The sequence below is a fragment of the Coregonus clupeaformis genome, chromosome 27 (assembly GCF_020615455.1).
Source record: "Coregonus clupeaformis isolate EN_2021a chromosome 27, ASM2061545v1, whole genome shotgun sequence".
Classification (NCBI taxonomy): domain Eukaryota; kingdom Metazoa; phylum Chordata; class Actinopteri; order Salmoniformes; family Salmonidae; genus Coregonus; species Coregonus clupeaformis.
Window position 1 is genome coordinate 42116444 of NC_059218.1, and position 24483 is coordinate 42140926.

Genomic DNA, 24483 nt, shown 5'->3' on the forward strand with positions numbered 1-24483 from the left:
GGTGGACTGCAATCAAGTTTTAGAAACATCTCAAGGATGATCAATGGAACAGGATGCACCTGAGCTCAATTTCGAGGCTCATAGCAAAGGGTCTGAATACTTATGTGTGATTAATAAAAACAGACATGGTGAGCTAGGGCAACTTTGCCTAATTCCTCTCTTTGACTCAAATCTAGGTGAGGTGCCATGTTTCAAGTTTGATAGAGCTGTTACCATTCGTATAGAGAGTCTTCATTGCCTTACAGAAAAACGGGTCTAACGGTTGTGCCTTTAGATATCGAGAAAATTAACAACTAAGGAAAAATAATTCACTTCTGAAACCCCAAACCTCAGGCTGGTCAGAGATATTTTTAGAGAAAGGAGGATATCGGAATCCCATTGAGCAATGTACAACGCCCCAGCCAACAGACTGTCGACCAATCGCGTTCACGGTGTCATGCTGCGTCACTTAGTTGCTAAGATAATCGTCACGCAAAAATGTGCCTATTTTCCTCGAAAGTACGTAATGTCACGATTCCAAAGCTATACAGTATTACAGATAGAAAGTTGATTATCTCATATCTTGGAAAAAGGTTTGTAATGTTGTACTTCTTGTTGACGAAGTTCATGCTAATGATGGGTTTATGGAGCTAGCGCCCAATTGACTCTATTCACTCCTTGAAGGAGAGCTCTCCTTGTCCCAGAATCACCCAGAATGCACCGCGCGGCTCATTGACGTAACATGGGCAACGTACACTCCCGAGTGGCGCAGTGGTCTAAGGCACTGCATCGCAGTGCGAGCTGTGCCACTAGAGATCCTGGTTCGAATCCAGACTCTATCGTAGCCGGCCGCGACCGGGAGACTCATGGGGCGGCGCACAATTGGCCCAGCGTCGTCCAGAGTAGGGGAGGGAATGGCCGGCAGGGATGTAGCTCAGTTGGTAGAGCATGGCGTTTGCAACGCCAGGGTTGTGGGTTCGATTCCCACGGGGGGCCAGTATGAAAAAAAAAAAATGTATGCACTCACTAACTGTAAGTCGCTCTGGATAAGAGCGTCTGCTAAATTACTAAAATGTACACAATTGGCGGTAATACGATTCCGATGAAGTTTTCCATCTCTTCAAAATTATCTCTGGCCTGGTCTGCTTGGTTCCAAGGTTCCCGGATGTCTCGCGATGCTGCGTTTAGAAACTGTGATTGAATGCTGCGACACCTCTGGTACTCCACTATTTTGTGTCCTTCCTGACGCTACCTTTTCCACAACGGTAGGTTTTTGTCAATTGTTGTCTTATCAAATTAAGTCTTGTCCACGTCACAATATTAATTTGTCTGTAAATGTTGGCTATTTGTATGTAGCTATAAAATAAAAGTTGACGCTCAAGTTGTTTTCCAGCTAGTTAGCTATCAACACAGGGAAGTTGGTGTTCAGTTGCTATGGTAACTTAATTTCTGATGGAGCTTTCTAGCTAGATAGCTACAACTTTTAGACTTGTCAGCCAGCTGACTTAGCCAACGTTACCTACCGCCTCTATACGATCTGTCTAGTTAGCTAGCAACTTGATATAATAGTTTAGGGTTCACAACTGGCTAGCTAACTAGCTAATACTTTGACATCATTGCAGAGAATGGTGCAGCTGCACGTGAAGCGCGGTGACGAGAGCCAGTTCCTGTTCAGTACGTCAGTCGACGTCCCGTTGGAAACCCTGACCCAGCAGGTCACAGCCATCTACAACGCCAGGCTCAAAGTAGACAGGCTATGCTCAGGTGAGTAACGTTAGTGGGTGTAGATGAAGATGTAGCTAGAAACCCTGCCTCTGTCCTGTGCCAATTAGTGGTCTTCACGAGATCCGATCCGGGACCCAGAATTCTAAATATTGTCACGGGTCTGGGTCGGATCTGATATGATGGTCACGGGTATGGGTTATGTGTCGTTTTAACTGGCTTGTCTGGAAGGGCCCATACAGATCCATAGAGAGAAATTGTATAATTTATGCTGCTGTTCTTGCTTTTCACAAGAGTGGCGCATGTCGCTTGTTGATGGCCAATCGTAAGTCATCAAAGCGGCAATATGCTACAGTCATAGAGCCTACATGTGTGGCAAAAGTTAAGGGATATCTAATCAATGGAAGATGGAATTAAAGATGCACTATGCAGAAATCTCTCCGCCATTTCCTGGTTGCAAAAATTTGAATAGTTCGCCTAATTTCAGTTTGTGACTAAACAAGCAAGTGTAGTGTAGGGAATCATTGTACCATCTAAACCGCTGTGAAATATATTTTCCATAACCAAAAATATTGTATTTTGAAGCTGGTGTACAAAATCAAAAGTAGAAGATGCAAAAACAAAACGTAAGAACGGGAGGCATAGAAATAACGCACATAGAACAGATCTACCGCTTCTTAGACTTGCTTTTAATGAGAATGACAGATCTATAACTCACATTTCACTCAAAATGTACATTGCAGCTTTAAAATGATGGAATTAAAAGTTAAAGGAGTAGGATAGGCTTCAACGACCAAGAGCCAACAGGTATTCTGAATGGAGTTATTTGTAACCGTAGGATGAGAAAGCGCATGCACTGCAGCCTCAATTAGCCCAGCTAGCTAACGTTAGCTAGCTTAACTAGCTTCTCCCGGTTTGATGCAGTCAAGACAGGTACCACGTAATCATATTTGATGATAAATAACCAAGGCAGCTATTAGTCTACTGTAGCGCGAGTCAGCTTGGTTGGTGCAATTGCGGCCTGCATGTGGGTATTCCTGCATCTGCAGGAACCCCTCTATACATCTATTGGTCAATTTTTAAGCTAGGACCTGCAGGTGATGGGGCGATCCAGTACAGTAGGTGGCGTTAATGCACAATAACGTTGGATGCCAGCCGCCGATATACCCCACAGAAGAAGGGGTGGCGGCGACAACGGTTGCTAGCTAACCGTACACCGGTAGACCGTGTCCTTCGACCCCGGCCTGTCGGGCACTGTTTTCCCACAGTTCTGTTAACGACGGCGAGGGCAGGTGTTCGGCAGGCGGGAGCGAAGGACACTGTGTGCTAACTTAGTCAGCTAGTCCAGTACACAGCAGGCGGGTGGAGGGGTGACAAGGTGTGCTAGCTAGCTAACTAGCATGCTAGCTCGCACACGGTGTCCCTAACTAGCAAGCTAGCTAACACACGGTGTCGCCCCCAGCCTCCAGCCTGCTGTGCTAGCGGTAGGTGGGGGCATCACCGGTAGACAGTGTCCATCGCCCCCGCCTGTCAGGCACAGTTTTCTCCGGCACACAGCAGGCGGGGCGACACAGTGTGGTAGCTAACTAACAAGCTAGCTAATTAGCTAGCACATGGTGTCGCACCAGCCTCCCACCTGCTGTGCTAGCGGGGGTGACCGGTAGGCAGTGTGCTTCGCCCCGGCCTGTCGGGCACTGTTTTCCAACAGTTCTGTTAATGACGGTGAGTGCAGGTGTTTGGCAGGTGGGGCCGAAGGACACTGTCTACCGGTGTCGCTCCTGCTAGCTTGCAAGGAGGTCTCCGGGAAGCGGGGGCGAGAAAACTCTTGACCCACATTCAGAAGTGTCACAAGCATGAACATGAAGATGTCTTGGGGGGGGGTGTCACTCCCTCACAGTATGGCCCCTCACCCCGCCTACTAGAGTGCCACCTCTCTCCCTCCTCTCGGGCCTTATCAGCTCCGATATAATAAAGTAGCTTAAAACAATTATTTTCTGCTGCTTCCCTCACTCCGATCGAACCGGGTCTAGTTGTCCTCGGGTCCATTCGGAACGTGTCTCTATATTTGTAAAAAAAATGAACTTTAGCAGAAGCTTCCATACATAGACTACTTACTTTGATAGCTGCAATTGTACACCATAGACCAGTATAGTCATTACATGGCTACATGTATGTTATACACAATACAGCTAACTAGCTAGCTCTACACTGTATGTTAAATACGATACAGCTAATTAGCTAGCTCTACACTGTTATACACAGTACAGCTAACTAGCTAGCTCTACACTGTAAGTTATACACAATACAGCTAGCTCTACACTATGTAATACACAATACAGCTAACTAGCTAGCTCTACACTTACATAAGACGCACATAGCTTCCTCTGGCCAAAAGATTGTGTGCGTGTTAACGTGTCTGTGTTCCATTCTCCTGTCTCCTCCGCCCAGAGTTCCCAGAGCTGGTGGACCACGGGGTGACGCTGCCCCCCAACATGCAGGGTCTGACGGATGAACAGATTGTTGACCTGAAGCTAAAGGACGAGTGGGAGGAGAGGTGTGTCCCAAGCGGAGGACCTGAATTCAACAAGGATGAGATTGGAAGGAGGAACGGACACGGTGAGTCCAGAGGTGTATTCTTAGTCGGACACGGGGAGGCCAGAGGTGTATTCTTAGTCGGACACGGGGAGGCCAGAGGTGTATTCTTAGTCGGACACGGGGAGGCCAGAGGTGTATTCTTAGTCGGACACGGGGAGGCCAGAGGTGTATTCTTAGTCGGACACGGGAGGCCAGAGGTGTATTCTTAGTCGGACACGGGGAGGCCAGAGGTGTATTCTTAGTCGGACACGGGAGGCCAGAGGTGTATTCTTAGTCGGACACGGGGAGGCCAGAGGTGTATTCTTAGTCGGACACGGTGAGGCCAGAGGTGTATTCTTAGTCGGACACGGTTACTCCAAAACGTAAAAATGTATAAAAAATATAAAAAAAACACAATTGTCTATTGGACAATTTATGTACATTCCTCCCCGTTTTGTTCCGTTTGCTTCTGTTTGCTTCCGTATGGTTCTCTTAAGTTCTGTTTTGTTTAGGGATGCACATTCCGGTCAATTTTGCTTCCGACTAACTAACCCTCATTAACTGGTCAACAAACGGTAAAAAAAAAAAAATCATAATAGGGAATTGACGTGAACAACACAGAATACTATTTCGATTCTGAAAACGCTTACCTGTACCCATGTTTGTCCTGTATAACTGCGGTCCTTCCACAGGATGCTGAAATGTATACTTTTAATAAAAACATATCGAATACAACCACCGACTTTTAACTAATTTGTGTAGCTCAACTGGAGACATAGACGCCTTGACATACTACGTAAGCGGAGATTAAATTGAGACAAGCGCATCCGCGCTAAATTGAGCAACACAAATTAGGAAAATGTCTATGGTTGTATTCAATAAACGTTTTTATTAAAAGTATGAATTTCAGCACCCCCCGCGGAAGGACCGCAGTTGTACAGGACACAAACATAGGTACAGGTAAGCATTTTCAGTATTTACATTTTTACATGTGTTTACAGATGGTGACTCCATGTTGTTTTATCGCAAATAGCGTGACCAGTTATTAATATTCAACTCCGCCTCGATATAAGAGAACGGAGTTGAGCGTTCCTCAGCTAACAAGGAACGGACATTTTTTCATTAAGAACTGAATGTAAACACGCCACAATGGCAAGCCTATCGTCTTACAGTCAAAAGGCTATAGCCGGTTATTGAACATGCAACTCCTGTAATGAAGAAGCTAATAAAACATCATTTTCAAACATTTGATAAAAATGCAGTTCGCGGGAAAACACAGTTCTAAACAGCGCACCTAATGTGAGCGGTTCCATATGTGACAGATTAAAATGTCCATTCAAAAAACTTTTAAAGAGGGGGAATCTAATAGCAACAAATAGGATGTGTTGCTAATATGACTAGGATTGTGCCTTTGTCTTCTGGACAAATAAAGAAAGTTGATATGGAAACCAATAGAACAGAAGAGAAATGCTGGTTAATGGCATGAAGTGTTTATAAAATAATTGCTTCCGCGTTTCTATGGTCAGATTTTTGGCAAGGCTGCTTTGAAGCAAGGTAGGACATTTTTAATAGTGGTCATCAAAACAGTTTTTAAACACGCGATTGCGTTTAGAATTGTTAATTGTTGCGCAATGACTGAGCTTACAAAAGCACATTTAATTCTCGTACCAGCTATTTGGGGAGCTGCTATTGCGCTGTCTGACAGGTGGTAGGATATTCCTCTCCTCAAACTAGGCTGTGGATGCTGTGGCATGAGATAAATCAGATACATGCTGACTAACGAAAATACACACGCGCCAAATTTAATTCCACTAAATTATGCAAATTAACCTATAGACCGATAAGCATGACGGGTCAAATGTATATTCGGCAGCTAACCAATTAACGGTTAACCGTTAACATCCCTAGTTTGGTTCTGTTCGGTTCTATTTGGTTCCGTTTGCGTCCTAGTGAATACACTGTGGAGTCGTGTGGAGCGGAGATGGACTGAGTCCCAAATGGCACCCTATTCCCTATTTAGTGCACTACTTTTGACCAGAGCCCTATGGGAATAGGGTGCCATTTGGGATGCAGATGGTATCTCAGTAGTCTAACATAGGGATGGAGAGCTACTGGGTGTGCAGGCTTTGCTCCAACCCAGTAGACTCAAGAGACAGACTATTTACACTGACTCTCCACAAATCCAACCCTTACCCCCCCCACACACACACACACACAACCACACAAACACACTAGGGCTGGGAATTGCCAGGGACCTCGCGATACAATATTATCACGATACTTAGGTGCCAATACGATATGTATTCTCACGATTCTAATTGTATTGTGATTCGATGTTCCAAACGTATTTCTCACTAGGCTCTGGAGCTAGTGTCTGCTGCAGAGAGACAGAGAGCATGAAAACTAGTTTGGATCAGTCATGGAAGTAAAGGTGCTGAAAACATGTTGGCTGACTATTGAAAAAGAAGATGGAGAACAAGCTAAAGGATGAAAAATACTGGCATACTACCTCTTCTATTACTAAACATACTACCTCTTCTATTACTAGACATACTACCTCTTCTATTACTAGACATACTACCTCTTCTATTACTAAACATACTACCTCTTCTATTACTAAACATACTACCTCTTCTATTACTAGACATACTACCTCTTCTATTACCAGACATACTACCTCTTCTATTACTAGACATACTACCTCTTCTATTACTAAACATACTACCACTTCTATTACTAAACATACTACCTCTTCTATTACTAAACATACTACCTCTTCTATTACTAAACATACTACCTCTTCTATTACTAGACATACTACCTCTTCTATTACTAGACATACTACCACTTCTATTACTAAACATACTACCACTTCTATTACTAGACATACTACCACTTCTATTACTAAACATACTACCTCTTCTATTACTAGACATACTACCACTTCTATTACTAAACATACTACCTCTTCTATTACTAGACATACTACCTCTTCTATTACTAGACATACTACCACTTCTATTACTAAACATACTACCTCTTCTATTACTAGACATACTACCTCTTCTATTACTAAACATACGACCTCTTCTATTACTAAACATACTACCTCTTCTATTACTAGACATACTACCTCTTCTATTACTAGACATACTACCTCTTCTATTACTAGACATACTACCTCTTCTATTACTAGACATACTACCTCTTCTATTACTAAACATACTACCTCTTCTATTACTAAACATACTACCTCTTCTATTACTAGACATACTACCTCTTCTATTACTAGACATACTACCACTTCTATTACTAAACATACTACCACTTCTATTACTAAACATACTACCTCTTCTATTACTAGACATACTACCTCTTCTATTACTAGACATACTACCACTTCTATTACTAAACATACTACCTCTTCTATTACTAAACATACTACCTCTTCTATTACTAGACATACTACCTCTTCTATTACTAAACATACTACCTCTTCTATTACTAGACATACTACCTCTTCTATTACTAGACATACTACCACTTCTATTACTAAACATACTACCACTTCTATTACTAGACATACTACCTCTTCTATTACTAGACATACTACCTCTTCTATTACTAAACATACTACCTCTTCTATTACTAGACATACTACCTCTTCTATTACTAGACATACTACCTCTTCTATTACTAAACATACTACCTCTTCTATTACTAGACATACTACCTCTTCTATTACTAGACATACTACCTCTTCTATTACTAAACATACTACCTCTTCTATTACTAGACATACTACCTCTTCTATTACTAGACATACTACCTCTTCTATTACCAGACATACTACCTCTTCTATTACTAGACATACTACCTCTTCTATTACTAAACATACTACCTCTTCTATTACTAGACATACTACCTCTTCTATTACTAGACATACTACCACTTCTATTACTAAACATACTACCACTTCTATTACTAGACATACTACCTCTTCTATTACTAGACATACTACCTCTTCTATTACTAAACATACTACCACTTCTATTACTAGACATACTACCTCTTCTATTACTAGACATACTACCTCTTCTATTACTAGACATACTACCTCTTCTATTACTAGACATACTACCTCTTCTATTACCAGACATACTACCTCTTCTAGGACTTGTTATTTTGTAATGTCTGTAATGTAGAGGGAGTTAGCGCACAAGCATTTTTTCTGTAAACCGTGTACTTGACAAATAACATTTTGATTTGAAGACCACTATAATTTGGTCTGGGCTTGGAGCCTGCTCTCTGTGTCCAGGGTGTTGGTCAATGTATTGGCTTTAGTAGAGAGGACAATTTAATAATAATAATAATAATAATAATATGCCATTTAGCAGACGCTTTTATCCAAAGCGATTTACAGTCATGCGTGCATACATTTTTACGTATGTTCTAACCGACATAGTTCTGTGTGCTCCTACCTCCACCAATCTGGAGCCTGCTCTCTGTGTGCAGCGTCTTAGCTCTCCTATAGAGACTGGCAAGAGTCCTCCTGGCTAAATTGTTGTGGACCTGAGAGGGTTGGGGTCAATTCCATTTAAATTCCAGTCAATTCAGAAAGTATATTGAAATTCCAATTCTCTTCCATGCTTTTCAATTAGGAAAATGTGGAATTGGAATTTGGTTTACTTTCTGAAATGGAATTGACCCCAACCCTGAACCTGAGTGTGCTCCCTCCTCCTCCTCCTCCTCCAGCTCCTAACCAGAAGATGAAGGAGGTGCTGAGGAACACCATGGAGGAGGCCAAGGCACTCATCTCTAAGGTAGCTACAGTATTTCAATATCACACACACACACACAGACTCTCACACCGTCTCACACTCAAGGCCTACACCAAATATGAAAAACTAAGTCTTAATGTATTTACACTTGGAGGACCACACCGCACTCGTTTTACATGAGTCCCAAATGGCACCCTATTCCTTATATGGTGCACTACTTTTGACCTGGGCCAATAGGCCTCTGGTAAGGGAATAGGGTGTCATTTTGAGAGAAAGGCCTTTTCTTATTTCCCCTCCTTTGTGCCCTTCAGAAACAGGTGGTGGCTGGTGTGTGTGTTACCATGGAGACGGTGAAGGAGGCGCTGGACCAGCTGAGGGGCGCGGTGATGATCGTCTACCCAATGGGTCTGCCGCCACACGACCCAATCAGGATGGAGATGGAGGACCAGGAGGACCTGTCAGGAACACAGGTAGATAAACAGCTGTCCTCTTCCATTAGATAAACAGCTGTCCTCTTCCATTAGATAAACAGCTGTCCTCTTCTATTAGATAAACAGCTGTCCTCTTCCATTAGATAAACAGCTGTCCTCTTCCATTAGATAAACAGCTGTCCTCTTCCATTAGATAAACAGCTGTCCTCTTCTATTAGATAAACAGCTGTCCTCTTCCATTAGATAAACAGCTGTCCTCTTCCATTAGATAAACAGCTGTCCTCTGCCATTAGATAAACAGCTGTCCTCTTCCATTACCAACGGAGGGCTTCCCCATCCTTCCATTAGATAAACAGCTGTCCTCTTCCATTACCAACGGAGGGCTTCCCCATCCTTCCATTAGATAAACAGCTGTCCTCTTCCATTAGATAAACAGCTGTCCTCTTCCATTAGATAAACAGCTGCCCTCTTCCATTACCAACGGAGGGCTTCCCCATCCTTCCATTTATTCTGTTATTTGTTTATTTATTCATTCATTCAATATTTTCCTCAGTTGTGGTTAATTCTGTGGACTGGGTCTGTACATGGGTTTCACCTCCCTAATGTTACAGTCTACGGCAGGGATCACCTCCCTAATGTTACAGTCTACGGCAGGGATCACCTCCCTAATGTTACAGTCTATGGCAGGGATCACCTCCCTAATGTTACAGTCTATGGCAGGGATCACCTCCCTAATGTTACAGTCTATGGCAGGGATCACCTCCCTAATGTTACAGTCTATGGCAGGGATCACCTCCCTAATGTTACAGTCTATGGCAGGGATCACCTCCCTAATGTTACAGTCTATGGCAGGGATCACCTCCCTAATGTTACAGTCTATGGCAGGGATCACCTCCCTAATGTTACAGTCTATGGCAGGGATCACCTCCCTAATGTTACAGTCTATGGCAGGGATCACCTCCCTAATGTTACAGTCTATGGTAGGGATCACCTCCCTAATGTTACAGTCTACGGCAGGGATCACCTCCCTAATGTTACAGTCTATGACAGGGATCACCTCCCTAATGTTACAGTCTATGGCAGGGATCACCTCCCTAATGTTACAGTCTATGGCAGGGATCACCTCCCTAATGTTACAGTCTATGACAGGGATCACCTCCCTAATGTTACAGTCTATGACAGGGATCACCTCCCTAATGTTACAGTCTATGACAGGGATCACCTCCCTAATGTTACAGTCTACGACAGGGATCACCTCCCTAATGTTACAGTCTATGACAGGGATCACCTCCCTAATGTTACAGTCTATGGCAGGGATCACCTCCCTAATGTTACAGTCTATGACAGGGATCATCAACTACATTCAACCGCGGGAAGATGGTCGGGAGGCCAGAACATAATTACAAATAATTTGTAGACTGCAAATTGACAGCAAGAAGCCCAAACATACAGTGGGGAAAAAAAGTATTTAGTCAGCCACCAATTGTGCAAGTTCTCCCACTTAAAAAGATGAGAGGCCTGTAATTTTCATCATAGGTACACGTCAACTATGATTGACAAAATCAGGAAAAAAAATCCAGAAAATCACATTGTAGGATTTTTAATGAATTTATTTGCAAATGATGGTGGAAAATAAGTATTTGGTCAATAAAAAAAGTTTCTCAATACTTTGTTAAATACCCTTTGTTGGCAATGACACAGGTCAAACGTTTTCTGTAAGTCTTCACAAGGTTTTCACACACTGTTGCTGGTATTTTGGCCCATTCCTCCATGCAGATCTCCTCTAGAGCAGTGATGTTTTGGGGCTGTCGCTGGGCAACACGGACTTTCAACTCCCCTCCAAAGATTTTCTATGGGGTTGAGATCTGGAGACTGGCTAGGCCACTCCAGGACCTTGAAATGCTTCTTACGAAGCCACTCCTTCGTTGCCCGGGCGGTGTGTTTGGGATCATTGTCATGCTGAAAGACCCAGCCACGTTTCATCTTCAATGCCCTTGCTGATGGAAAGTGGTTTTCACTCAAAATCTCACGATACATGTCTCCAGAGGTGGGGTTTTCAAATGGAGACATTTGAAACCCCACCTCTTTAAGGAATACCTGGGATAGGATAAAGTAATCCTTCTAACCCCCCCAAATTGTAAAGTGGTTATCCCACTGGCTATAGGGTGAACGTACCAATTTGTGAGTCGCTCTGGCTAAGAGCGTCTGCTAAATGACGTTAATGTGCCCTTGAGCAAGGCACTTGACCCTAATTGCTCCTGTAAGTCGCTCTGGTTAAGAGCGTCTGCTAAATGACTAAAATGTAAAATGTAAAATGTATTCTTTCCTTTACACGGATCAGTCGTCCTGGTCCCTTTGCAGAAAAACAGCCCCAAAGCATGATGTTTCCACCCCCATGCTTCACAGTAGGTATGGTGTTCTTTGGATGCAACTCAGCATTCTTTGTCCTCCAAACACGACGAGTTGAGTTTTCACCAAAAAGTTCTATTTTGGTTTCATCTGACCATATGACATTCTTCCAATCCTCTTCTGGATCATCCAAATGCACTCTAGCAAACTTCAGACGGGCCTGGACATGTACTGGCTTAAGCAGGGGGACACGTCTGGCACTGCAGGATTTGAGTCCCTGGCGGCGTAGTGTGTTACTGATGGTAGGCTTTGTTACTTTGGTCCCAGCTCTCTGCAGGTCATTCACTAGGTCCCCCTGTGTGGTTCTGGGATTTTTGCTGACCGTTCTTGTGATCATTTTGACCCCACGGGGTGAGATCTTGCGTGGAGCCCCAGATCGAGGGAGATTATCAGTGGTCTTGTATGTCTTCCATTTCCTAATAATTGCTCCCACAGTTGATTTCTTCAAACCAAGCTGCTTACCTATTGCAGATTCAGTCTTCCCAGCCTGGTGCAGGTCTACAATTTTGTTTCTGTTGTCCTTTGACAGCTCTTTGGTCTTGGCCATAGTGGAGTTTGGAGTGTGACTGTTTGAGGTTGTGGACAGGTGTCTTTTATACTGATAACAAGTTCAAACAGGTGCCATTAATACAGGTAACGAGTGGAGGACAGAGGAGCCTCTTAAAGAAGAAGTTACAGGTCTGTGAGAGCCAGAAATCTTGCTTGTTTGTAGGTGACCAAATACTTATTTTCCACCATAATTTGCAAATAAATTCATTAAAAATCCTACAATGTGATTTTCTGGATTTCTTTTTCTCAATTTGTCTGTCATAGTTGACGTGTACCTATGATGAAAATTACAGGCCTCTCTCATCTTTTTAAGTGGGAGAACTTGCACAATTGGTGGCTGACTAAATACTTTTTTTCCCCACTGTATATAATGTTAGACTAAAACATCATTTTAAACCTTGCTTACATTAGTATACGATCACGTCTCTCTATTATGTGTGGGAATACTTGGGAACAGATTTCTTCAATAAAAATAATTTGGAGCTGATTTCCTGGTGTTTCTACAGTCTTATGTCCAACAATTAAATTACATTTGTATTTATTTTATTTTGCTCAGAATACTTGGGGGGCCAAATGAAACTTAGCCCGCTTGCCGCCAGTTGGGTGTGTGTTATCCAGATGTAGAAAACCCCTGATCATCAGTTGATATATCAGTGATCACCGACCACTCTCCCTCTCTCTGTCCAATTGTCTCTCTCTTTCTCTGCCTGTCTCCCCCTGTATTTGTCTGTATCTCTCTCCTCCTCCTTGCCTTCTCTCTCTCTCCCTCCCTTCTCTTTCTCCTTCCCTTTTTTCTCTCTCTTGCGCTCTCTCTTTCTCCCGCTCTCTCCCTCCTCCCCGATCTATCTCTCTCTCTCTCTCTCTCTCTCTCTCTCTCTCTCTCTCTCTCTCTCTCTCTGTCTCTCTGTCTCTCTGTCTCTCTGTCTCTCTCTCTCTCTCTCTCTCTCTCTCTCTCTCTCTCTCTCTCTGTCTATCTCCCTCCTCCCCTATCTCTCTCTCCCTCCTCCCCTATCTCTCTCTCCCTCCTCCCCTCTCTCTCTCCCTCCTCCCCATCTCTCTCTCTCCCTCCTCCCCTATCTCTCTCTCTCCCTCCTCCCCTATCTCTCTCTCTCCCTCCTCCCCTATCTCTCTCTCTCCCTCCTCCCCTATCTCCCTCCTCCCCTATCTCTCTCTCCCTCCTCCCCTATCTCTCTCCCTCCTCCCCTATCTCCCTATCTCCCTCCTCCCCTATCTCTCTCCCTCCTCCCCTATCTCCCTCTCTCCCAGGCATCTCTCCAGGTGATTCCAGTGGAGGAGGCTCAGCTGTGGTGGGCTGCTAAGGAGATGCAGAGAGGGAAGAAACTACAGGACTACATCGGCAAGAATGACAAAACCAAGATCGTAGTCAAAATACAGAAGGTGGGTGGAGCTACACCACAACTAGCCAGTAGGGGCGGGCATTTGAAAGAATGTCTGTGTTTGAGTCAGAGTAATGAGAGAGGTTGGAAATCCTGCTCGTCGCTTATGGAGCGGTTCTTCTCACCGCTCCGGCACTCCACGTCCTTTCCAACTTCTCCGCTAAATACCGCTCTGCACTCACAGGAAAAAAACTATTGCCGCTCCAAATCCGCTCCATTCCATTAAAATCACAATTTAGCCAACACCCATCTATATTTGTGACTACCTGGACCTACCATTTGTTTGTTTTGAAGTATTGAAACCAAACGATACGATTTGAATGAAACGTATTTGAATAAACAACAGGAAAAGGTGACTGTAAGAAGCGCTCATCATTTCAAACAGGCTACATGTCCTATTAAACAGCATATAAACTCTCTGAATAGGTCAGGAGACAGACAGGGAGCCTAAGAAGGAACACAAATGAATGATTTAGGCTATATTATTAGCCTATTATTTCAATGATTTCAAGGCTATAGCCTACAAACAAATACATTGTGAAGCGTTTGCGAGTGCAACACACTAGGCTGGTAGGAACATAAAGTGCTCAGCATTTAAACAACATTTTGTTGTATTAAATCAGTATAGTCTAGACATTGTGCATATAGGCTGTGACTTACTTAGAATTAAATACAAATTAATCAAAATGCCTTATTAGGCTCAGTCTACAGTGCCTTATAATTTTTAGAAACACCAGTTTGGCCAGAGTCTGTGGCTTCATGCGATGGTGCCTGGAGAGCCGGCCAGCGGCGGAGAATATCCTCTCCATGGTGCCTGGAGAGCCGGCCAGCGGCGGAGAATATCCTCTCCATGGTGCCTGGAGAGCCGGCCAGCGGCGGAGAATATCCTCTCCATGGTGCCTGGAGAGCCGGCCAGCGGCGGAGAATATCCTCTCCATGGTGCCTGGAGAGCCGGCCAGCGGCGGAGAATATCCTCTCCATGGTGCCTGGAGAGCCGGCCAGCGGCGGGAGAATATCCTCTCCATGGTGCCTGGAGAGCCGGCCAGCGGCGGAGAATATCCTCTCCATGGTGCCTGGAGAGCCGGCCAGCGGCGGAGAATATCCTCTCCGCTCTTGCAGAGCCACTGGGGATGGTAAACACCCTTCAGGCCACTCTCGCCAGGCTGGGCAGGATGCGTCGTTTAAAAAAAAAAAAATCTATAGGTAGGCAAACAGATTGAGGCAAAATAACCCAATCAAATGGAAAGGTCCTTGAAAGTGGGAATATGGGCCAAAATCAATGATAGCCTATGGTATAGATAATAGAATGAAAATGAACAAAACTTTTAAGAGATCTGATTTTTAGTTTATAAATACTTTGCTACAATGACACTTACACTGAGGTAAAAAAGTAGCATGTGCAGGTGGTAAGTACACCATCATGCTTTCAGGATGCGTGTCTTTTCAGATTCCACAATGATTGGGTCATTCTACAGATTCGGTGCCTTTTGTGATTGAGGAGGATGAAACAATGAACATTAAAATCTTAAGCTTTTTTTTATTTGATGTGACAAAGTAATGTGTGTACTTGATAGAAAATACCTTTTCCCATCTCAATGTAGAGTATTAAGTTATTATTCTGTATTATTTTCTCAAACAAGTCCCAATTTAATTCAACCCCGTCACAGTCATTTTGTTATTCAACTATTCATTTTTCCAATAAGCTTGAGATCAGCTTCTGGCATAATCTCACAGTTTAGATGTAAATAATGGCATATTGTAATTAAAGAGAAAATCAAGAAAAACTGACCAGCACCATCCTTTCCAGTTTACGATGAAGAAATTTCTAATCTAACTCCACATTTTCGCAAGAAATGTGCAAGAATGCTGCGTAATTCCTGACAAAATTGAAATAGCCTTATTTACCCTGATTTAATACACACAATAAAAACACTATTGATGTTATATTTTGTGTATTTAATACAAAAATGTAAAAAAATAATCTCGTAACAGGGATGAATGCACCGCAACAGGGTTGAAAATCATGTAACAGGGTTGAGTGAAAAGCATCACGTGTCATATGTTTTATCTTTTGAGATCACTAACATGTTGCTATTTTTTAAACATTTTAAACATTTTTAAACCTACTGTCAACATAGCTTTTAAAATCTAAAGAATCTAGATGAAAGCTAGACAGAGTAAAACACATTAATGAACTAATAACAGTAACAACATTTCATTGATTTCATAAAAATATCCATCTGATAATGGCAGGAGTCTGTTTGAACATTGAGCAAACATCTTAACATTGATAACCTATATAGGTCACATGTTGCCATTTTTTAACATTTTAAACCAATGTCAACATAGCTTTTAAAGTTTAAACAATCAAGATGAAATCTAGACAGATTAAAACACATTAATAAACTAACAACAGTTACAACATTTTCATTGATTTCATAGAAATATCCAGAGTAATGGCAGGAATGTCTGTGTTGTTTGAATGTTTGAACATTAAGCAAACATCTTAACATTAATAACCTATAGGTAAGCCTACAGTTTGTTCACCATTTTTACTGAGAGAGCCTAGCCCACACTTCCTTCTGTATTTCCATGTGCCTAGAAGTCACCGGTTTAGGGGGATCAATGTGTTCCAAGATGTCCTCAAATGGATACCACAGGATATCATCAAGAAGTGGCCAGAAGTACCTATTTGGTCCAGCACAGCACATGCATTTGACCTGCACATGGGATTCATCTGTGGCTAGAATTATTCCGGGATAGAAATCGTCATCATATTTGGCCACGCACCATTTCCCGCATATGTCTGGATTTGCCCAATCAACCTCCCTCTGTGACACGACTGATGTAACTTTAGGGGTAAATGTGAAATGTTGTGTATTGAAACACTGGCATTCCAGTTTCTTGTTGTGGACTGTGCACATACAGCTTACATCACGGTAGGCAATTTGCCTTGCAGCCACACAAACAACTTGGTGGATCCGCATTGTGGATGGAACTACTGGCAAATTGGCTGGCATACCTTGGACGGCTTTCTCGATGGCCTCGTCTTCAATGAAGTAAAGCTTGATGGCAGTGTTGTTCTCCTCTAAGACCCTGTACAGAGTATGAGCATTTGGGATGTCACATCCTTGACTTATCAGCCTGTCTGCGGTTCTTTTTAGGGTTGCACCAACACCATCTGGTGCTCCCTTCCCATGCCCTGCTTCAAAGAAATTCCAAGACCATGCCCTCAAGCCCCTCTTGGCCAGTTCTGTGCTGAACAGAAAGAAATTGCCTTTTTGCCTGTACTGGGTACAAGGGCCATCGCTGAAGAAGTGTACTGTTGATATGTTGGGGTGGGTATGTTGCAGGTCATCAAGCACAGGACTGAGGTGTGCCCAGATAGCAGGAGGAGCCTTATTCCTTGATGGAGAAATGGTGGTGAAGCAAGTTGGTTGCTGATTCTGTCCAACGTAGAGGACACCTGTGTGGAGGACGGCCTGTTCATGAGATGAACCAAAGTGAACAGACTGTATCTCTGTCCCATATCTGCAGGTGAAGTTTTCTGAAAAATCAATATGGATAAGGCACTCATCTGCAGACATGTTGAATTGAATCTGAAATTGTAGGTCAAGGTCAAGTCAATGACCTGCTTACTCTTCAAGACTAAATATTGTATCCTTTTAATCACTATGTAGTAAAATGAACATGAACTTGCAGATAATACTCCTAAATATGTCAATGTATATAGGAGAGAGAACAAATTAATTGTCACTTTTTTAAAGTTATTATTTTCAAAAATTCCTCGTACTTTTAGTTGATACTGTAAAACCGTAAACAACAAACATTCAACAAGAAAATATGATTGGTATTAAGCAATATACATTAAATATTGCTAAGATTTAACAGCTATTCAACCCTGTAACAGCCATTCAACCCCGTAACATTGAAAAATGTGATGGGGTTGAATGTGACAGGGTTGAAGATTTTGTGCTAATCTGTTGCTAATTCGGGATGCTAGCAGCTAGCAGTGTGCCACATGGCCTTATTCAACAAAATACATTGTTATACTTCATAGCTATAAAAACAATTCTTGGTAAAATCTTAACTATGAATCCCCCCAACAGAGTTGAATACCTGAGATTGACAAAGCCCATATGTGCTTAAAAAACATGAAATATTTATAAAAAGTGAGAGAGCAGCTTACCACTTGTCACACCAGGCTTCTCTGAAGACTTGTATGATGTCACTTCCTCATAAATGATGTCCACAGGATCAAACCATTATTTAATTGTGAGTGGGGGTATTGTTGCGTTACGGGGTTGAAAGAAATACAAGGACAGGGGTAAAAGCCTGAATTTCTCAGAAAATAAAATGTCTTATACTGAGAAAATGGATTATGCATAATAAGGGGGCATATACAATTAATTTAACAAAAAAAAAGCATTATTATTTAACACTGTGTACTCAAAATGAGTCACGCCATTTGCATGATGGTCAATAGGGACAGGCGAAATTCTTAATACTCCTAAGAAAAGCAAACATATAAGTATTGAAATTCATCTCTGTTTAAAATCATATTCTCTACTCCATATTAAAAACATGTAAAACTTTGAAATGTTGTAATGTAAGTGTAGTTTGATAAATGTTCTGACAAGTTATAACACTAGTACATCTTGGGACACTGACAATACTGAAATGTCACCGAATCTGTAGAATGACCCGATTATTTAGTTGTGGACACTACATCACCACACTCCCTCTCCTGCTCTTGGTCCTCATCTTTGGAAGTCACCTTAATTCAGCTCCTGTGTGTTTTATCAGTTTCTTTATGAATATATTTATTGAACTCCATGACAGTAGCTAAAGCAAAGGGCTGTAGCAGCACACAAGTAGACTACAAATGCATGCTGGGCCGGGCATGCCTTGAGGTCGTAAAGTGAGCGGTAGTGGTGCAAAATTGGATTGGATTGGATTGGATTACTGACTGGGGAGCTACACTGGTGTATTACTGACTGGGGAGCTACACTGGTGTATCACTGACTGGGGAGCTACACTGGTGGATCACTGACTGGGGAGCTACACTGGTGTATCACTGACTGGGGAGCTACACTGGTGTATTACTGACTGGGGAGCTACACTGGTGTATTACTGACTGGGGAGCTACACTGGTGTATCACTGACTGGGGAGCTACACAGGTGTATTACTGACTGGGGAGCTACACTGGTGTATCACTGACTGGGGAGCTACACTGGTGTATTACTGACTGGGGAGCTACACTGGTGTATCACTGACTGGGGAGCTACACTGGTGTATTACTGACTGGGGAGTTACACTGGTGTATCACTGACTGGGGAGCTACACTGGTGTATTACTGACTGGGGAGCTACACTGGTGTATCACTGACTGGGGAGCTACACTGGTGTATCACTGACTGGGGAGCTACACTGGTGTATCACTGACTGGGGAGCTACACTGGTGTATTACTGACTGGGGGAGCTACACTGGTGTATTACTGACTGGGGAGCTACACTGGTGTATTACTGACTGGGGAGCTACACTGGTGTATTACTGACTGGGGAGCTACACTGGTGTATTACTGACTGGGGAGCTACACTGGTGTATTACTGACTGGGGAGCTACACTGGTGTATCACTGACTGGGGAGCTACACTGGTGTATTACTGACTGGGGAGCTACACTGGTGTATCACTGACTGGGGAGCTACACTGGTGTATCACTGACTGGGGAGCTACACTGGTGTATCACTGACTGGGGAGCTACACAGGTGTATTACTGACTGGGGAGCTACACTGGTGTATCACTGACTGGGGAGCTACACTGGTGTATTACTGACTGGGGAGCTACACTGGTGTATCACTGACTGGGGAGCTACACTGGTGTATTACTGACTGGGGAGCTACACTGGTGTATTACTGACTGGGGAGTTACACTGGTGTATCACTGACTGGGGAGCTACACTGGTGTATTACTGACTGGGGAGCTACACTGGTGTATCACTGACTGGGGAGCTACACTGGTGTATCACTGACTGGGGAGCTACACTGGTGTATCACTGACTGGGGAGCTACACTGGTGTATTACTGACTGGGGAGCTACACTGGTGTATTACTGACTGGGGAGCTACACTGGTGTATTACTGACTGGGGAGCTACACTGGTGTATTACTGACTGGGGAGCTACACTGGTGTATTACTGACTGGGGAGCTACACTGGTGTATCACTGACTGGGGAGCTACACTGGTGTATTACTGACTGGGGAGCTACACTGGTGTATCACTGACTGGGGAGCTACACTGGTGTATCACTGACTGGGGAGCTACACTGGTGTATCACTGACTGGGGAGCTACACTGGTGTATCACTGACTGGGGAGCTACACTGGTGTATTACTGACTGGGGAGCTACACTGGTGTATTACTGACTGGGGAGCTACACTGGTGTATTACTGACTGGGGAGCTACACTGGTGTATTACTGACTGGGGAGCTACACTGGTGTATCACTGACTGGGGAATCTGGAAAACATTCGGTTTTTACCTGCTACGCTGGACGCGTAACTTTTTGCCAGCGTGAGCAGAGCGTGAGCCACTTTATCAAGCGTTCTCGGGTGTGACTGAGCTACGCCTCGACATCTTGAAAATAGAAACAGAGGGTACATCTCAATAGTCTAAAGTGGTTTCTCATCTCAATAGTCTAAAGTGGTTTCTCATATCAATAGTCTAAAGTGGTTTCTCATATCAATAGTCTAAAGTGGTTTCTCATCTCAATAGTCTAAAGTGGTTTCTCATCTCAATAGTCTAAAGTGGTTTCTCATCTCAATAGTCTAAAGTGGTTTCTCATCTCAATAGTCTAAAGTGGTTTCTCATCTCAATAGTCTAAAGTGGTTTCTCGTGTCAATAGTCTAAAGTGGTTTCTCGTGTCAATAGTCTAAAGTGGTTTCTCATATCAATAGTCTAAAGTGGTTTCTCATCTCAATAGTCTAAAGTGGTTTCTCATATCAATATTCTAAAGTGGTTTCTCATATCAATAGTCTAAAGTGGTTTCTCATATCAATAGTCTAAAGTGGTTTCTCATCTCAATAGTCTAAAGTGGTTTCTCATCTCAATAGTCTAAAGTGGTTTCTCATCTCAATAGTCTAAAGTGGTTTCTCATCTCAATAGTCTAAAGTGGTTTCTCATCTCAATAGTCTAAAGTGGTTTCTCATATCAATAGTCTAAAGTGGTTTCTCATATCAATAGTCCAAAGTGGTTTCTCATCTCAATAGTCTAAAGTGGTTTCTCATCTCAATAGTCTAAAGTGGTTTCTCATCTCAATAGTCTAAAGTGGTTTCTCATCTCAATAGTCTAAAGTGGTTTCTCATCTCAATAGTCTAAAGTGGTTTCTCATCTCAATAGTCTAAAGTGGTTTCTCATATCAATAGTCTAAAGTGGTTTCTCATATCAATAGTCTAAAGTGGTTTCTCATATCAATAGTCCAAAGTGGTTTCTCATATCAATAGTCTAAAGTGGTTTCTCATCTCAATAGTCTAAAGTGGTTTCTCGTGTCAATAGTCTAAAGTGGTTTCTCGTGTCAATAGTCTAAAGTGGTTTCTCGTGTCAATAGTCTAAAGTGGTTTCTCGTGTCAATAGTCTAAAGTGGTTTCTCGCGTCAATAGTCTAAAGTGGTTTCTCGTGTCAATAGTCTAAAGTGGTTTCTCATATCAATAGTCTAAAGTGGTTTCTCATCTCAATAGTCTAAAGTGGTTTCTCGTGTCAATAGTCTAAAGTGGTTTCTCGTGTCAATAGTCTAAAGTGGTTTCTCGTGTCAATAGTCTAAAGTGGTTTCTCATATCAATAGTCTAAAGTGGTTTCTCATATCAATAGTCTAAAGTGGTTTCTCATATCAATAGTCTAAAGTGGTTTCTCATATCAATAGTCTAAAGTGGTTTCTCATATCAATAGTCTAAAGTGATAGTTCAGATCACATCAGACAAAGCCAATAAGATGAGGTGAGGAGAGGAAACCACTTTAGGAAGCAATAGTTCACACTTTTCAGTTCGAAGTAGGCCGAGCCCTTGATCGAAGCCTAGATAGATAGTTCTAGATGTTCTAGATGGGTAATGGATATAATGTTGTAGGTCATGCTGATGCCTAGATAGATAGTTCTAGATAGTCCTAGATGGGTAATGGATATAATGTTGTAGGTCATGCTGATGTTTGACCATGTGTTCCTGTCAGAGGGGCCAGGGGGCGCCAGCCAGAGAACCTGTGGTCACAGAGGAGCAACAGAAACAGATGATGATGCACCTCTACAAGAGACAACAGGAACTCAAGGTGGGACACACACACACACTCTCTCTCACACACACACACACACACACACACACACACACACACTTACACACACACACACTTTCACACACTCACACACACTCACACACACACATACACACACACTCTTACACACACACACATATACAAAAACACACGTCTACCCCCTTATAAACACACTCATCTACGTACCCCCTTATAAACACACTCATCTACGTACCCCCTTATAAACACACTCATCTACGTACCCCCTTATAAACACACTCATCTACGTACCCCCTTATAAACACACTCATCTACGTACCCCATTATAAACACACTCATCTACGTACCCCATTATAAACACACTAATCTACGTACCCCCTTATAAACACACTCATCTACGTACCCCCTTATAAACACACTCATCTACGTACCCCATTATAAACACACTCATCTACGTACCCCCTTATAAACACACTCATCTACGTACCCCCTTATAAACACACTCATACACCTACCCCCTTATAAACACACTCATCTACGTACCCCCTTATAAACACACTCATACACCTACCCCCTTATAAACACACTCATACACCTACCCCCTTATAAACACACTCATACACCTACCCCCTTATAAACACACTCATCTACGTACCCCATTATAAACAGTCTCCCTGTCCTACAGTGACTATACATTAAACAGTCTATACAGTCTCCCTGTCATTTCTATAAAACACATGCCATAGTTTATATTCCCAACTAGGGTTGCAAAATTCCGGTAACTTTCCCCAAAATCAAACCAGGATTTGTGGAAAACCAGGGAATTTGTTATCAGAATTTTGCAACCCTATTCCCACCTCACCTGAATAATCTGCTTTATGAGAGTACATTACCGTAACCCTTAGTGTGTTGTGTCTGTGGTTTTATGTGAGTACGCTACCGTAAACCTTAGTGTATTGTGTCTGTTGTTTTATGTGAGTACACTACCGTAAACCTTAGTGTATTGTGTCTGTTGTTTTATGTGAGTACACTACCGTAAACCTTAGTGTATTGTGTCTGTTGTTTTATGTGAGTACACTACCGTAAACCTTAGTGTATTGTGTCTGTTGTTTTATGTGAGTACACTACCGTAAACCTTAGTGTATTGTGTCTGTGGTTTTATGTGAGTACACTACCGTAAACCTTAGTGTATTGTGTCTGTTGTTTTATGTGAGTACACTACCGTAAACCTTAGTGTATTGTGTCTGTGGTTTTATGTGAGTACACTACCGTAAACCTTAGTGTATTGTGTCTGTGGTTTTATGTGAGTACACTACCGTAAACCTTAGTGTATTGTGTCTGTTGTTTTATGTGAGTACACTACCGTAAACCTTAGTGTATTGTGTCTGTGGTTTTATGTGAGTACACTACCGTAAACCTTAGTGTATTGTGTCTGTGGTTTTATGTGAGTACACTACCGTAAACCTTAGTGTATTGTGTCTGTGGTTTTATGTGAGTACACTACCGTAAACCTTAGTGTATTGTGTCTGTTGTTTTATGTGAGTACACTACCGTAAACCTTAGTGTATTGTGTCTGTTGTTTTATGTGAGTACAGTACCGTAAACCTTAGTGTGTTGTGTCTGTGGTTTTATGTGAGTACGCTACCGTAAACCTTAGTGTATTGTGTCTGTGGTTTTATGTGAGTACACTACCGTAAACCTTAGTGTATTGTGTCTGTGGTTTTATGTGAGTACACTACCGTAAACCTTAGTGTGTTGTGTCTGTGGTTTTATGTGAGTACACTACCGTAAACCTTAGTGTATTGTGTCTGTGGTTTTATGTGAGTACACTACCGTAAACCTTAGTGTATTGTGTCTGTGGTTTTATGTGAGTACACTACCGTAAACCTTAGTGTGTTGTGTCTGTGGTTTTATGTGAGTACACTACCGTAAACCTTAGTGTGTTGTGTCTGTGGTTTTGACAGATGCTGGACGAGGTGGAGGACGACAGTCACCTCCACTCAGAATGGTCAGACAGACAGGCCTTAAAGAGACAGTTTCAGGGCCTCAGCAACATCAAGTGGGGTCCCAGGTAGACACACACATGCCATTTGTCTTTCTTTCTTTTTTTTTTTATAAAAATTGTAAGCTCAAGTTTACAAAAATAAAATGGGTTCTGCAATGTTGAAAATAACAAGGTGTGTTGACCAAAATTTGTTTTAAATATATATTTGGCCACAACTATACACACACACACACTTGTACACACACACCAACACACAGAGGGAGACACAGACATGTATATGCACCCACACACTCACTAGCGATGCCTTAACTTCCCCGGGACCACCCATACATTATTAT

General features: G+C 42.6%; 1 protein-coding gene across 1 annotated transcript; it reads left to right on the forward strand.

Moving 5' to 3' along the window:
* Window positions 1–1137: 1137 nt before the first annotated feature.
* cfap298 (cilia and flagella associated protein 298) lies at window positions 1138–24294 on the forward strand. Its single transcript, XM_041851453.2, has 8 exons — window positions 1138–1244; window positions 1602–1743; window positions 4150–4317; window positions 9031–9098; window positions 9368–9526; window positions 13712–13843; window positions 22063–22158; window positions 24105–24294. Exons 1-8 carry the CDS (start codon window positions 1155–1157, stop codon window positions 24213–24215), a joined length of 966 nt encoding a protein of 321 aa, XP_041707387.1. The 5' UTR covers window positions 1138–1154; the 3' UTR covers window positions 24216–24294.
* The last annotated feature ends 189 nt before the right edge of the window (window positions 24295–24483 follow it).